The sequence below is a fragment of the Eulemur rufifrons genome, chromosome 8 (assembly GCF_041146395.1).
Source record: "Eulemur rufifrons isolate Redbay chromosome 8, OSU_ERuf_1, whole genome shotgun sequence".
Taxonomy (NCBI): domain Eukaryota; kingdom Metazoa; phylum Chordata; class Mammalia; order Primates; family Lemuridae; genus Eulemur; species Eulemur rufifrons.
This window is the reverse complement of record NC_090990.1, coordinates 57,402,339-57,417,895: the sequence shown is the minus strand read 5'-3', so window position 1 is coordinate 57,417,895 and position 15,557 is coordinate 57,402,339. Positions and strand designations below refer to the sequence as shown.

Genomic DNA, 15,557 nt, shown 5'->3' with positions numbered 1-15,557 from the left:
CAGATTCCACTGATCCATTTTGACTGAAGGTATGATCTGAAGAGTTCCTGCTTCTGTTCTGTTACCGAGTGTGTAGAAAACAGATAAAATATTTTGCTACTAGAACATGAAGATATGTAAACAGCACAGGGTTTGGAATTAGGCAGGCATTAACTACATTATTTTCTAGCCATAAGTAACTTTGGCAAGTTCCTTGGCTACCCTGAGCCTCAACTTTCTCATCTGTAATAGAGAGATAATAAATCCAACTTCATAAAATTGTTATGAGGATTAAATGATTTAATGAATGCAAATGAACTGGCATATAGTCACCACTCCATAAATGATGGTTTTTCTTCACCTTCCTTTGGCTGACTTCTTTGGTTGATAAGAAAAATTTTGAAATTCATGTGAAATTTGACAGGTTGATGCCTAATGTAGAAGCACAAGCTTAATTTTAGTTCAGTATGAAAAAGAGTCTCCTCATTTCTATTATTCACCAGTGCACTATAAACATTATATAAATAACAAATTAGTCTCAAATACATTTTTAGAGGTTGCAAAGTACCCAAGAAATATGTAAGATATAGGTGAATGATCTTATATTCAAGATTTACTAAATTTAAATGACTATGCTTTACATTTATAGGAAAATAGTAACTCACTAAAAATGAAGACTTTAAATTTTATAAAACATCCACCTTCCTTTTGTACATTTTAGGTAAATATGGCTCTGAGTTATTAGCAACATTTTCTTTCCTTATCTCTTTTTTTTTTTTTATTGTAACTTTTCTAATCCCAGCTGCTCCTTCAATGTGTTTCTCTAGAGCACACTGTAAAGGGCTCTCATGGATTCCTAGAAAAGAGCTAATGTCTTCTTAGGTATCTGAGTGGCCACCCTGACTAGGCTTTTACAGGCTGACAGATGGATGTCTTAGATAGGTAGACACATTTGCACACAAGGTTTAAGTGGTAAGGAAAAAGTGTCACATTTGATGCTGATGAATTCTGGTAATGAGATTCTTGTCGGAGGAGGATTATGGGCACAGCCCTTTTTGGCAGCTTTCCACGGAGTGAAGAGGAATAGAAGCAATATGCTTACAGATGTTGATATCCCTGTTGCCGTGGCAACATCAGTCCCTGTCTTTGTGGCTGCTGCCAGGAATGCAGCATCTGGCTCCGGCCCCATCTGTTGTACTGACTGCAGCATCTGCCTTCACCTTTTCTTCTGTGACTCTAGCTTGGGCTCCCTGTCCCCTGCTCTACCTCTGCTATCGGTCTCTGATTGCAACATCTGCCACTATTTGTTCTTGCTTTATGTACACAACTTCAGGTGCTATAGGGTGTCAACTAAGTTAGTGGCTATTGCACTTAAATATTCTTTTACCTGTGAAAAGCTGTTTCACTGAAGATGTTTTCCTTAGTCAGACTTTCTGTTCCTGATATTTGGATGATTTCCTTGGCGACTTCAAATTTGCCATTGTAGCATGCCCTAGATTTGAAGAAAATATTTTGATAATAGTAAGAGGGTACATGCAGTGTACCTGGAGGACCTATGGAACCCTACATAATACTCACAGGTGCAAAGGGGTGTCTCCATAGATATTAACAACATGGGGCTGAACTTCCAAATCACTTTGGAGCAAGTACTTCACAATATCGTGGTGTCCAAATCGGGAACAGAAATGGAGTGGGACGTGGTCTTCATTATCCTGAGCATTCACTGTCAACAGCAAGAAAAAAAAAAAGACATGTTCTCTGGAATCTTCTGTTTCTCGGCCTTTGTATGTGTAGTACCATGGATATTTCTAAGTGCCTGAGAGACACCTGAAGATTGCCAATTAATGATAATAATAGCAGAAATTAAGTGCAACCAATTAAAAAAGTTATAGTTCTATTTTATTGCCTATTACCACATTAAACAGACTTTCTTCTAGCTCCTATAAATTCTAGGGAATGCACCTAATCAAATCTACCTTGCAAAATGGAATAGTTCAGGAAACTAATAAGCATCCAAAAGGTACTTGTGGCCTTATTTCCACAAGTATCTCCTTTCAAGTTGATTTTTTTTTCTCTGAAGCACATTAAAATTACAGATTCTGGTCAGAGCACCATTCCCAGAGGTTTTGGTTCAGTAGGTTAGAGTGAGGCCCTGCAATCTGTATGTTTAAAATGCTGTTTAGGAAGTTCTGACGTATACCCTTAGCTGAGAATTGCTATACTACAGTATGCAAAGCATGATATAATGAAAAGGAAGAGCACTTTAGCAAGAGACAGACCTCATTAATTGTGTTACAGGTTATTTAAAATTCAGTTCTTCACTCAGTAGTGTATATTTGTTCTACTCTTTGGACCACCCAGCCTTATAACCTCTTCTGACATTTGGGTAATTGCCTATACTGCAAGTACCGATGAGAGGCCAAGACCACGTTCTATCACAGAAGCTGAAAATGTACATTCCAAGATCTCTTTGCAGCTAGGGCACAGAATTAATGGAGGGTGCTCATGTGTTTAGGCTTGTTATCCTGGGATAATTCTTCATAGTGACTTTTTTACTCTCAACAGTTCCCTGGTTTGAACACCAATCTATAGACTCTTCCAATCAACACACCATATTAGACTTTGACTTCAGAATTTGGTAACACAAAAAAACAGTGGCAATGTGGCAGTAGTGATAATAGCTCCATTCAATTTCCACTGGTAGCAATGCCAGCCACAGGTTCAGTGACCTGTGGTGTTGGCACCAGAAGCACAAATGTTGATGTGTGTGCCTAGCAAGGGTGTCAGTGTGTCTTCAGGGGATCAGATTTGGGGAATGATTTGGGATGTTAGTCCTCACTGTGAGTATTCCAAACCTAGCTTTCTACCCTATTCTGGGCAAGATTCTGTGTGCTAATTGATATCATTTGGTATATCTCTTTTATGCTTAAATTAGCAAGAGTCATTTTATAACTCTTGAAAGTAAGAAAACTGGACTGATACATTCTGATTTATTAAATTATCACTATGCACTAGCCACTAAGCTAGTGTTGGAGGCACTAATGTCTTATCAGAAACAGTGGGTATAATAACACCATTGTTGCAGGGATGCTGAAAGGATTAAAGGGCATGTGGTTGCAAAGCATTTACCTAATATGACATCTGTTACATATTAGACATTTTAAAAAGTTACTCTACCTTTTTGCTAATTTACCCCTTACAAATTTGCTAAGTCCTAAGACCAATCACCTATAAATGCATAGAGTCCATACCCTCAAATATCTTACAGTCTAGTTGAATAGTCAATAATTACAAGCCTGAAGTACTAACAACTGAAAACCAAACTGCTTAATTCTGGGTCTGACTTTAACTCAATTTTTAAACTAAAATAATTGGATCAAGTGCTGTAAAGTGATTTATTTTATGTGTTTGATTACTTTGTCATTCTGCACAGGGTGCTTTATTCAAAATAGCAAATAGTAGACATTAACACACCCGTCATTATCATTCTCTCATACACGTATAATGGAAGTCCTCTGTAGAACAAAAAGTACTGAAGGGGAGGAAACGTTTCTTAAAAAATGATGAAGAATAGGAAAAATTTATTGTTATTATGATCATCATTTAATAATCAGTAAAGACTGATTTAGGCCTTGTAGTTGCTATATTTGTAGACAACCATTCTCATTTTATTGTCCTGCAAGATTTTAAGCCAAAGAGAAGTCTTTTACAAAGTCACTGAGTTTCTCCCCTCAAGGCTGTTAATGAAAAATAAATCTTTGAATCTTTTGTATTAATCAGTAGCTCAGAAAGACACCTTTCACTGAGAAGAATGTCCCTAGTTCTTTTGATTGTCTCCCTTTTTAAAAAACTTTTTCTTTGTTCACATTCTCTTCTAAGCCAGGGAAAGTCAATGCCACAAGTCGATGTCTGAGAACTGTTGGGAGTCCAGGGCATCTGAAGAGTCACATAAGAGTTCTTGAGGTTCAGAAGGGACATTGTAAAGCAAAATGCAGTGCAATCTAATTAATTTATAATTTGCCTTTGGTCATCTCTGGCCCCGCCCAACATTATTCTTCTCCAGTTGAATCAATAAACTTCAGAGCAGGTTATCTACTTGGTGAATTACCTGCAGTGGCCTAGACATTACCTCTATCAAAAAAGATACAAATACCAACTGAAGGGACAAGCCAGGAGACTTACGGGATCAGAAACAGAGTTTATGTATATACCCCTGTTTTTGATCTACTTAGTTTTGTCTTGAACCAACTTGCAAAGACAAAAAAAAAGTTTATATTATTATATCTTATTTCAGGAAACTTGAATGTGTGAATGATATTCTATTTTCTCTAACTTAACATCTTATTGAGAGACTTAAAGAGAATTTCAGATAAAGAAATACATGCAAATTATTAGAAAAACGTTCAGTGCCTAGTCCTCTACTTTGCAGAGAGTAGACGTTCAGTAATGTCTTCTGAAAGAAAGATTGGATGAATGGGTGGGTGGGTAGATGCTCCTTCTTCCTTATTTCTGTTTATTGACCTTAAAGATAAAATAAAAATTTCTAGATTAACCAAGTAATGACAGCAGTTCCCAGAGGATCTTTAAAGTAACTTCCAAATGTGTCTTTAATAAGCTTTCAATAACAAAACCATGTAATAGCTCCAATAAGATATATTAAAAAAACAAAAACCACTTCCTCTTACTGGGCACGCCCCTAGGAATTTTTTGTGGGTTTCTGTAATATCCAGTTCCATGTTAAAGGATTGTGTTATTTAAAAGAACCATAGGATTAAGAAGCAGGTGACAAAAATTAATAAATTCTGAATTTAAATTTTGCCATTTTCGACATTACCAAAATGATACATTTTGAGGACTGTATCATTTTTTTTCTTATGCAGTCCAGCAATATTTTTAACATTTTCATTTTCATTCAATACTTTTCTCCTTTTTCATTGTCCTAAGAGATACAAAGAAGCAGACGAGAGACCTAAACATACCTGACTGAATAGGTCAGCCTCCCAAACATGCTAAACTGAAGAGACTGCCTTTAGAACCACATTTTGGGTGATTTTGTACCTGGATTTATTTTTATTTGTGACATTCTGTTACCATGGAAACATACTGTAAATTGTACTCCGTTTGGGGTCATTCATTTAATCTTCCTCTTATGTCCATTTACCACAGGCAGGGTCTTAGCAACATTTTGAAATAAGTGAACTAACTGATGAAAGTCCTGTGCAGTGTCCATTGGCACAGCAGATCTTCTGGTTTATTTTTTGCAATTGGTTGAAGTGCAAATGGTACTTAAATATCAAACATGTACTAGAAGGAAATAAAAATACTTAAAAATCTGACTCATGCTGTCTCTTGATTTTTTAAAATGATTGGGTAGGAGGCATGAAGTACTTGTGTGAGTCAGAAAGAAAAAATTAAAAATTATATCATATGATGCTGGTAAGTAAGGGGAATATAGGTGTAGTACACATTTCAATGCCTTTTGCAGAAGAATCCTTTGATCCTGGCGACATGCTGATCATAAATGACACTCATTTTGACACTACTGAGCTTTGGAGTTGTGCAGAGGAATAAAAAGCTAAGGTTGGCATCAATAATAAAAAGAAAAAGTGATGTGGTTCCTGACCCCTTGGAAAAGTGAGGCGGTTTCAAAAACACAATTATGTGCTCAGTGGTTCACGCGGGTGCACCTCTGCCTATTTTAAACTAACAGAATGAAAGAGACTGCTTAAATAAGGTCCAAGGAACAGCGTTCCTTACATCCTGACAACACAGGTTGTTTATAATAATGCCATAAAGTAGATGTATGAGTTCTTGAACACTGGTATATAGAAAACAATACCAACTATGTTTCTTAAATTTTACAAAATAAACTGGCTCCTGTTTCCAACTTGGAAACTGGAAATTGCCCTACCCTCTTGCCACAGCTGTTTCTAAGAGCCTTTGTGTTTTCCTTATGGGTAGACGAAAACATTGATTAGCTTTATTAACTAAATATCAATCTGAATTTTGGACCAAGGAACTGGTAGTTCTACAGATTTGACAACCATGTCCTTTTAGAAATGTGTATTGTTCCTGCTGCAAAGGCCAGCAGCTCTTACAGCTGGGCTTTTAATTAGGTCTCTTGGGGGTCAATGGAAGGATGTTGGATATGCCTGAGAGAATTTAATGGCAAGCTGTAACTCTGAGTGAATTTGTGTCAAAAAATAAAGTTTTTGAAGAAACATGGAAGAATGAAATTTTTCAATACTTTTAATCAACTTTCCAAAATCCATTTTATAATTTAAAAAATTAAGGGAAATTCTATTCTGTTAACTGATTCTGACATCCTTCCGTGTATCCTAAAGCTTTTTTCTAAATTCATCACACTCAAACTCTATCTCTATTTAAAAATATAGTAATATAATATCAAATATCGGGGATACTGTGGGGAGCAATTGAAACTCTCATATATCGCTGTGGGATTAAAAAATAGTATAAACACTTTGGAAAACTGGAAATTTCCTAAAAAGTTAAACATATGTATTACTCTTTGATCTAGCAATTCCACTCCTATATACACATTCAAGAGATATAAATGTGTATGTCCACAAAAAGATTTGAATAAGAATGTTGCTAGCAATTGCATCATAATAGAGGGACACCAGAAATATTAAAATGTCCATTAGGAGGAGAATCTACATACAAATTGTAGTATATTCCTGTAATCATCAACAATATAAAAGAGCAAACTTTGATTCATGCAACAACATGTATAAATGTTAAAATCATCTTCTTAGGAAAAGATGCCAGTCACAAAATTATGTGAACTTCAAAAACAAACAAAATCAATCTATGGCAACAGAAGCCAGAACACTGATTAACTTCGGTGGCAAAGACTATTTACTGAAATGGGTGTACAAGGAACATTCCAGAGTGATGAAATATTCTAAATCTTGATTTGGATGGTTTTTACATGGAATATATGCATAAATAAATATTCATCAGGCTGTATACTTAAGATTTGAGAATTTGCTATATGTAAATTATACCTCAATTTAAAGATAAAGATTATTGAATAACAACATCTAGAACTACTTTATCTAAGGAAACTTCTTATGCTCACTGAAGCACCTAATTTATTAAGAATTGAGCTAAAGCATGTAAGGAACAATTCACATGTAGGTTAAATAAATATATTAAAAATAATAAATTATAACTTGTATAACAAATTGGTATATGATGACAGAATTAATCACCTTCAAGATTATTCTCTAGTAAGTAAGGGAAGTATAAGTAAAAAGTATACATAAAGTAAATGATAGCAAAGGTCTTCTAAATGTATAATCTTACCATCTGCTTTGTTGCCTTCTTCCATCAAGAGTTTTGCAATATTAAAGAATCCTTTTGCAGATGCCAGGTGGAGGGGCCTATCTCCAACTTCACCACTTACATTTACATCAGCACCAAATTTCAAAAGGAGGCGGGTTACCTAATGAATCCATTCATTTGAAATTAGTATCAAAAGTCAAATAATAATGCAAAGGTTTCAGCAATATAGAAAAACACATATCATTAAAGCCCTTTCTTAGGTTATTTTCATCTGGAAATAACAGAAAATCCTAATTCAATGGGCCTGAACCATAAGCCACTTATTATTACATAACCTAACAAGATGTCTAAAACTGGAGTAATTCCAGGGTTGATTAATACAACAGATTAATAACATTGTCAGAACTCAAGTTCTTTCTGTCACTCTGTTCTGTCATGAACAGTGGGATAAATCCCCTCATGGTAGCAAGAGAGCTGCAGCAGCTCCAAACATTATAAACCAAAGTCCACAGAGTAGAGTTAAGGACTACCTCTACCTTTTGGAATAAGGGACCATTTTTTTTTTTTTTTAATCTAGTAATTCCTTCCTAAAATATCTCCAGAAATCATTTTCCCATATCTCTTTGTCCTGGACTAGGTCATTTGCAAATTTCTAAAGCAATCCCTGGGCAAGGGGAAAGATTTACTGTGACCAACTAATCAAGATCTAACACACAGTAGCTGGGGATATAGAGATATTCTCTAAGTATTAATACAACCTCTAGAAGAAGGCTGAACAGTGGAATAAAATCATGAGTCTGCAAGCAAGGAAAATGTATGGCATGAAGTGGCAGTATTGCAATGATAGTTTGCCTAAGCAACCAATGGTGTCTGCTACTGACCTTATAATATTTATTTTTTAAGTTGAAGGGCAATGTAATATACTGATTAAGAATTAAGATCCAGAGTAAGATAAGAATAGGTTTAATCTAGAATCTGATTTACATCAGCTGTGTGACCTTGACAAAATTAGTTAAATTATTTGAACCTAAGTTTCTTCATATGTCCAATGTGAATCACATTATATGACTTAACTCATGGTTTGTTTTGAGGATCAAATGAGATAACTTGTTTAAAGTGCTTAGCACATGACAGACATATAGCATACGTTTTGTAAATGTTATGTTCCATTTTTATTGGTGAGCTGAAACAATATTGTTTTTCATTCTTGTTTCAGAGTTATTGTGAGGACTGGATGAAACATGAGGGAGCTTTGAAAAAGCCAAAAAAAAAAAAAATTATCTCCACATATTTTGGCTTTGAAAACCTACTTTTGCCATTTCTTCTTTTTAGTATCATTCTCTTGTTAATTTCATAATATAGATCTCCATTGTACATAAATAATTCTAAGTCACACATAGTCTTCTCTGAACAATCTTTTCCAAAGTTTCCTTTTGGCCTGAGCCAGCAATAGTTTACTTGATTCTTGATTTTCATGGCTGCTCCACATATAAACCACCACTGGTCATCTCACTACTGGAGTTCTTGGTCCTTTTCTGAATGTGTGAGTAAATGGGAGATAGCCACAGTAGCCCTGGCAGCTTCCCCAATTATCTGAGGCTCCACATCCAAAAGGACAGAAAGGTGTGAAATGATGAAGCACTTAGGAGTCTTCCTGGGATTATTTCCATTAATTTATCGGATTCTTTTGAGTCATTTACATATATACTTAGGAACTTTCCAAATAATTTCTCTAAACCAGACAATGCCTCCTCTGAGAATTTCAAAAGTCATCTCAGTGATGCTAAGAGGTAAGTTAGGATGCCTGAAGGGGAGAACCCCTCATTTGTCCTGACCACTGAGGTATCAGCACAAAAATGAATTCAAGCTCTAAAAGTATTTTTACTTTTTCTGAGTCATCAAATAAACATGTCTTGGGTAGAAACCTTTCAAGAATATGGTAGACATTTTATAGAAATGCCAGGCAAAGTATTAGCTTGGTGGGATATAGGGAAACTGATTTCCTTTTGAATGTAGTGGACAAGAGCGAGGGTTCTAGAGTCAGGCTTCTGCTTACTAGCTATGTCACCTTGAAAAAATTATTTAACCTTTTGATACTTAGGTTTCTTCATTGCTAAGATGGGAATAATAATAACTCTACCTCTTAGAGTTATCATGAGGATTAAATAAGTTATCACACATAAAGCACTTAGAAAAGTGCCTGGCACTCAATAACTGTTAGTAAAAGTGGTAGCATGAACTTGGAGCATGTGTATTTTACATCTTTGTTGGCTAATGGGCAGATCAAGACTTACTTCAGGAGAAATCAGAACAGCAGAAGTTTAGTCTCAAGAACCTTGCACTCTTAAGCAGATATTTCCACTTACACAGACTTCATAAATTCTGATTATGTGACTTTATAGCAGACAGATTTAAACTATCTCTGAAATCGATTGTCTATTAAGCACTATTATTACATACCTAGGAAATATTGCTCTTGGTACAAAACATCTACTCTTCCACTTAAAAATAAGTAAATAAACAAATGGCAAGGAACATGGCACATTAGGCACATTTATGTATTGAATATACCATTCTCCTTGTCAGCATATTTTAGCAAATGACAATAGCCTCCATAAATTACTTATGTGCTGCCTTCACACACAGAAAGTGAGCCCCTTATCATAAAAGGACCATCCACATTTTAGCATAATTTTATAAGACTGTGACTATATTTCTAGGGAAAGTAAACAAATTTAGTTCTCCATCCAACATGCACAGAGGCTCTTTATGTTTCTGCTGGGTGATGAGGTTAATCGTCAAAGAGGATGACTCTACAAATAACATGCATTGTGTATATCCTGTCTGTGCCTGAAGTCAGAAAAGTATGGAGTTTTCCCATCACTTGTGCTTTTGGACCTGTACTTTCAAAAGCATTTTCAGTGCCTACCTCTCCAGTGCACTCCAGTGCACTCTGAGCTGCACATCAATGAAATAAGCAATCTTTCCTACCTATAGGTCACGCTTCACAGGTCTGAGAGTGTCCAAGCATATGTCAGCTAGCAGAGAAATAAAGGCACAGTGACTAGAACAGCACAGGGACACAAGTAAGTTTGATTTTCAACTTGGGACCCTCAGGCAGTTCTGTGGCATGACCTCCAGTAAGGTAAAAAGGTATAATTCTACTTCATAATTGAATGAGCCTCGAGAGATAAAATGAGGAAGAGTAAAAATGGGGTATCCAAAGAACAGTTATGTTTGGTTATCCAATTACATTTGTATTTCTGTTTTATTTGATTCTTTTCAGTTCTTTGAGAATAGCCAAAGGGCAGTGTTTTAAAGTAGCGCATACAAATTTTGTCTTTCAATATGTTAAGTTTGAAAATCAATGAACTTTGGAGTTAGAACATAGTGCCTTGAATTCTGGCTTCTCCAGCTAGGCAAACTGTAAGGACTTTATAATTTGTCTCACTGATTGAAGAGGAATGAGAAGTGCTTTGGTATAACAGAACAACAAATATGGGCTTTGGGATCGGACAGACTTGAGTACATATTCCAGCTCTTCTATTTATCAGCTGCATGACTTTGATGCTATCTGACCTTACTGATCTTCATGTGTATAATTGATAAAAAAAAAAAAAAAAAGGGCAGGGGTAATAACAGCTATTTTAGGGTTGTGGCAAAATTAGAGAAACAAAATAAAGATTTTAGCATAATGCCTGTCCTATTGTATGAGCACACTCACATGGCAACTCTTATTAATTTTAAAGTTGTTGTGAAGGTCAAACAAAATTATATACTGAATGAAAGTACTTTAAAAACTTTAAAGCATTCTACATATATTATTCCTTTATTACAGAATATAAAATTTTATGAAAATGTACCTGTTATATAATTATATATTTAAAGTAAATTATATAATTAAAGCACATTTAGTGATTTTATAGAACCTTTATGAGTTGCTTTATTGTTATTGTCATTAGCATCATTACAGCAACATTACTGAGCATTTGCTAAACAATTTATATCTCATGATAATAGCAACCCTATGAGGTAGGTACTATTACTATCTTTCCAATTTTATAGATGAAGAAATGAAGATCAGAGGGATTATATAATCTATACGTGGTCAAAAAACTAGAAATTTTTCAAATTTAGGCTGACTGATTCCTGTGGCCTCAAACTTACCAATGTGGTCTGCCACCTCCTTTGTGTACTAAGATAGTAAAAATGAAGAACATGACAGCTGTTAATACTTATATGGATCTACAAGCTCCCCAAGGATGGAGCTGATGAGAATATGGCAAAAATAATTTAAAAGATATATTAAATATGCTTTTTTTGAAGATAGGACAGTTCAACAAAAGCCTGACACACTTAAGTGGCCACCTGTCCCCCCCCACCCCCCCTGCAGACTTACCTGTTCATGCCCATAGTATGCTGCGATATGCAACGGAGTAAAGAAAACTGCATCTTGAATGTTGACATTAGCTCCATGTTGCAACAGCACATCAGCAGCCTGGAAAAGAAAGAGATCTTGGTTAGGAACTTCATTTGGGGCATCTGCCCATCAAAATTCAGTTTATAACCACCATGCACACATCTTTGTCAGGAGTCAATCTGAAACTCAACTTTCTTTCACCTCCTTTATCTAAAACATGTAATATTTTGCTTTTGCTTAAAAAATAAAGACCAAAATTTCTTAGCATGACATTCAGGGGCCTTTCAGTCAGATTGTATCATTTTATAATATATTTCCCATTAGTCTCTTTCATAAACCCAATTTTATATTCAAACTGTGTCAAGTTTCCTGCTTTTTTGAAACTATATTCATACTATTTCTTCAGCCAGAAATTCCCTTCTGCCCAATATACAGATGTTTAAGCTCCAGCTAAATCTTGCCAGTTCCTCCCAGATTTCCTTGATTTCCCTCCTTTCATTGCCATCTGCCTGGCTGAAATGAAATATTCCCTTATGTTAAATCTCATGCAACTTTCATTCATGTAATTTAGAACATTTTTCTATTTATATACATGCCTTATCATCCCTACTAAGGAGCAAATTCTTTAAGGAAAAAGTGTATATTGAATTCATCTTTATAATCTTACCCTAGCATTTTTTCATGCAAATAGTAATCACTCAACAAACATTAGTTAAATAAATGAATGAATTAATGAGCAAGTTAAAACACTATCATGTACTGTTGGTCAATTATCTTCATGGAAAGCCTTAGATTAGCAATCACAGGGGAGGAAAAAAATTATTTTTCCTTTACCCATTCTAGGTTCATGAGCTGGAGCCCTATAAATTAGACTGACAAAAGATACATAAACAAGAGAAAGACAAACAGAAGTCTATTAACACGTACATAGCACATACACTTGGGAATACTCAGTGATGAGTAATTCTAAGTGGTGGTTAGAAATTGGGCTTATATTGCCCTTGCTCTCCACCCCCAGTCAGAATTTCAAGTGTGTCCATCCCCCCAGACGGTGCGCATCACACTCATTATGCATATATACACCCGCCTCCCCTCCCCGCTCCCATCTGCCCGACACCCAATTAATATTATTCCTATATGTGCACTTAGGTGTTGATCAGTGAAACCAATTTGATGGTGAGTACATGAGGTGCTTATTTTTCCATTCTTGGGATACTTCACGTAGTAGAATGGGTTCCAGCTCTATCCAGGAAAATATAAGAGGTGTTATATCACCATTGTTTCTTATAGCCGAGTAGTACTCCATGGTATACATATACCACATTATATTAATCCACTCACTTATTGATGGGCACTTGGGTTGTTTCCACATCTTTGCAATTGTGAATTGTGCTGCTATAAACATTCTAGTGCAGATGTCTTTTTTATAGAATGTCTTTTGTTCTTTTGGGTAGATGCCCAGTAATCGGATTCTGGATCAAATAGTAGGTCTACTTGTATCTCTTTAAGTTATTTCCATATTGCTTTCCACAGAGGTTGCACTAGTTTGCAGTGCCACCAGCAGTGTATGAGTGTTCCTATCTCTCCGCATCCATGCCACCATTTATTGTTTTGGGAGTTTTTGATAAAGGCCATTCTCACTGGAGATAAGTGATATCTCATTGTGGTTTTAATTTGCATTTCCCTGATGATTAGAGATGTTGAGCATTTTTGCAGATGTTTTTTGGCCATTCTTCTGGCTTCTTTTGAAAAGTTTCTGTTCATGTCCTTTGCCCACATTTTGATAGGGTTGTTTGATTTTTTTTCTTGCTGATTTTCCTGAGTTCTAAATAGATTCTAGTTATCAGCCCTTTATCGGATGTGTAGTATGCGAAAATTTTCTCCTATTCTGTAGGTTGTCTGTTTACTCTCGTGACAATTTCTTTGGCTGTGCAGAAGCTTTTTAATTTGATCAGGTCCCATTTATTTTTTTTTTGTTGTTTCTGTGATTGCCTTTGGGGTCTTGTTCATAAATTCTTCGCCTAGGCCAATGTCTATAAGAGTGTTTCCAACATTTTATTCTAGAATTCTAATAGTTTCACACCTTAGGTTTAAGTCTGTTACCCAATGTGAGTTGATTTTTGTGAGAGGTAAAAGATGAAACTTTTGTACCCCCATAATATGCTAAAATAAAAAAAAATTGGCCAGATGACTTTAAAAGATACTTCACCAAAAGGCCATAAAGACCACAAATAAGCACATGGAGAAATGCTCAATATCATTCACCATTAAGGGACTGGAACTTAAAACCACGATACCATGATCAGATACCACCATATAACTATTAAATTAAAAAAAAAAAACTTGACAGTATCATGTGCTGATGAGGAAACAGAGCAAATAGATCAATTGTACACTGCCAGTGGGAATGAAAAATGGTACCGCCACTCTGGAAAACAGGCTGGCAGTTTCTTATAAAATTAAATAGTTAAAATACATCATATAACCCAGTAACTCCACTCCAAGGTATTTAGCTTAGAGAAATGAAAACTCAGATTCAGAAAAATAACTATATATGAGTATTTATAGCAGTGCTATTCACCATCACAGAAAGCTGGGAACAACACAAATGTCCTTCAAATGGTGTGAGGACACACAGCTGTGGCACACCTATACGATGGAATACTACTCAGCAATAAAAAGGATCAAACTATCAATATGTTGAACAAAATGGACAGATCTCAAAATCATAATGCTTAATGAAGGAAGCCACTCTTAAAGAGTAACATATGGTATGATTCCATTTATATGACATTCTGGAAAAGCCAGCTACAGCTGAAGAACAGACCAGTGGTTGCCATAGGTGAGGGCTGGTACAGAGTATGACTGCCTGCAAAGGGTAGCTTGGTGACGTTTGGAGGATAGTGGAACTGTTCTTAATCCTCATTGTGGTGGGCACACCAGTCTATATGTGTCTGAACTCATAAAACTATATACCAAAAAGTCAATCTTACTGTATGTTCATTTAAAAAAAATGTTTAATTAATGCAATTAAAAAACATCATAATGAAAAAAAAGAAATTAGGCTTATATATTATAGTATCTTAACAAAAATTTATAATAAATTTTGTGGAGAAGTAACAAGAAATGGAAAAGGACTTTGAGCTTCTAGGGGCAGCAAATTGGGGGAAAGTAAATATACAAGGAAAACTAATGGAAGATAAAGGCTAGCTTTAGCAAAGTTTGTAATGTAGATTTCTCAGTCTGGTAACCTCTCTGGGCAGATAAGGGTCTTGGTCTGGAATTACCCTTGATGATTAACTTGCTCCGTGAATGAAATGGGGAACGTTTTTCAGGGTTTCGAGTATTGAAGTGACATGACTGACTTATATTTTTAAAGGATTGATCTAGCTGTTGTGTTGTGAATGGACTATGAGGGATGAGGTTAGAAGAGGGGAGACATATTATTATTAGAGTCTATTGCAGTAAGTAATCCAGTCAAGAGATGGCTTAGAAGATCTGGAAATCAGCTCAGGCACTGAGATGCTCTCTTATGACAACAATTCAAGTTCCATTCCTCCTGGTAAAGAAAGAGGAAGGTACCTTTACAAATTTATGTCCCCCTTTTAGGCAAATAGGGGGAGAGCAAAGAGCTTTTCTTACATCTGTTTCTTTTCAATTTTCTGTAGCTAAAACTAATCAATATGTCAAAGTAGCATATTTTGATGTAGCATATTTTGTTATCCTTCACAGAAAACCTGCAGAATATATATTCTCATCAGCACATGGAACATTTTCCAAGATAGACTATATGTTAGGCCACAAAACAAGTCTCAACAAATTAAAAAAAAATTGAAAAAATACCATGTAT

General features: G+C 35.5%; 1 protein-coding gene across 1 annotated transcript in view; it reads right to left on the bottom strand.

Moving 5' to 3' along the window:
* TNNI3K (TNNI3 interacting kinase) overlaps positions 1 to 15,557 on the bottom strand; it is a 284,808-nt gene that overhangs the window by 168,889 nt on the left and 100,362 nt on the right. The window contains exons 6-9 of the mRNA XM_069478078.1: positions 11,687 to 11,785; positions 7,309 to 7,447; positions 1,558 to 1,702; positions 1,367 to 1,471 (exon numbers count right to left, since the gene is read on the bottom strand). Of these exons, the coding sequence (XP_069334179.1) occupies positions 1,367 to 1,471; positions 1,558 to 1,702; positions 7,309 to 7,447; positions 11,687 to 11,785 (488 nt within the window). The remainder of the gene's footprint in view (positions 1 to 1,366; positions 1,472 to 1,557; positions 1,703 to 7,308; positions 7,448 to 11,686; positions 11,786 to 15,557) is intronic.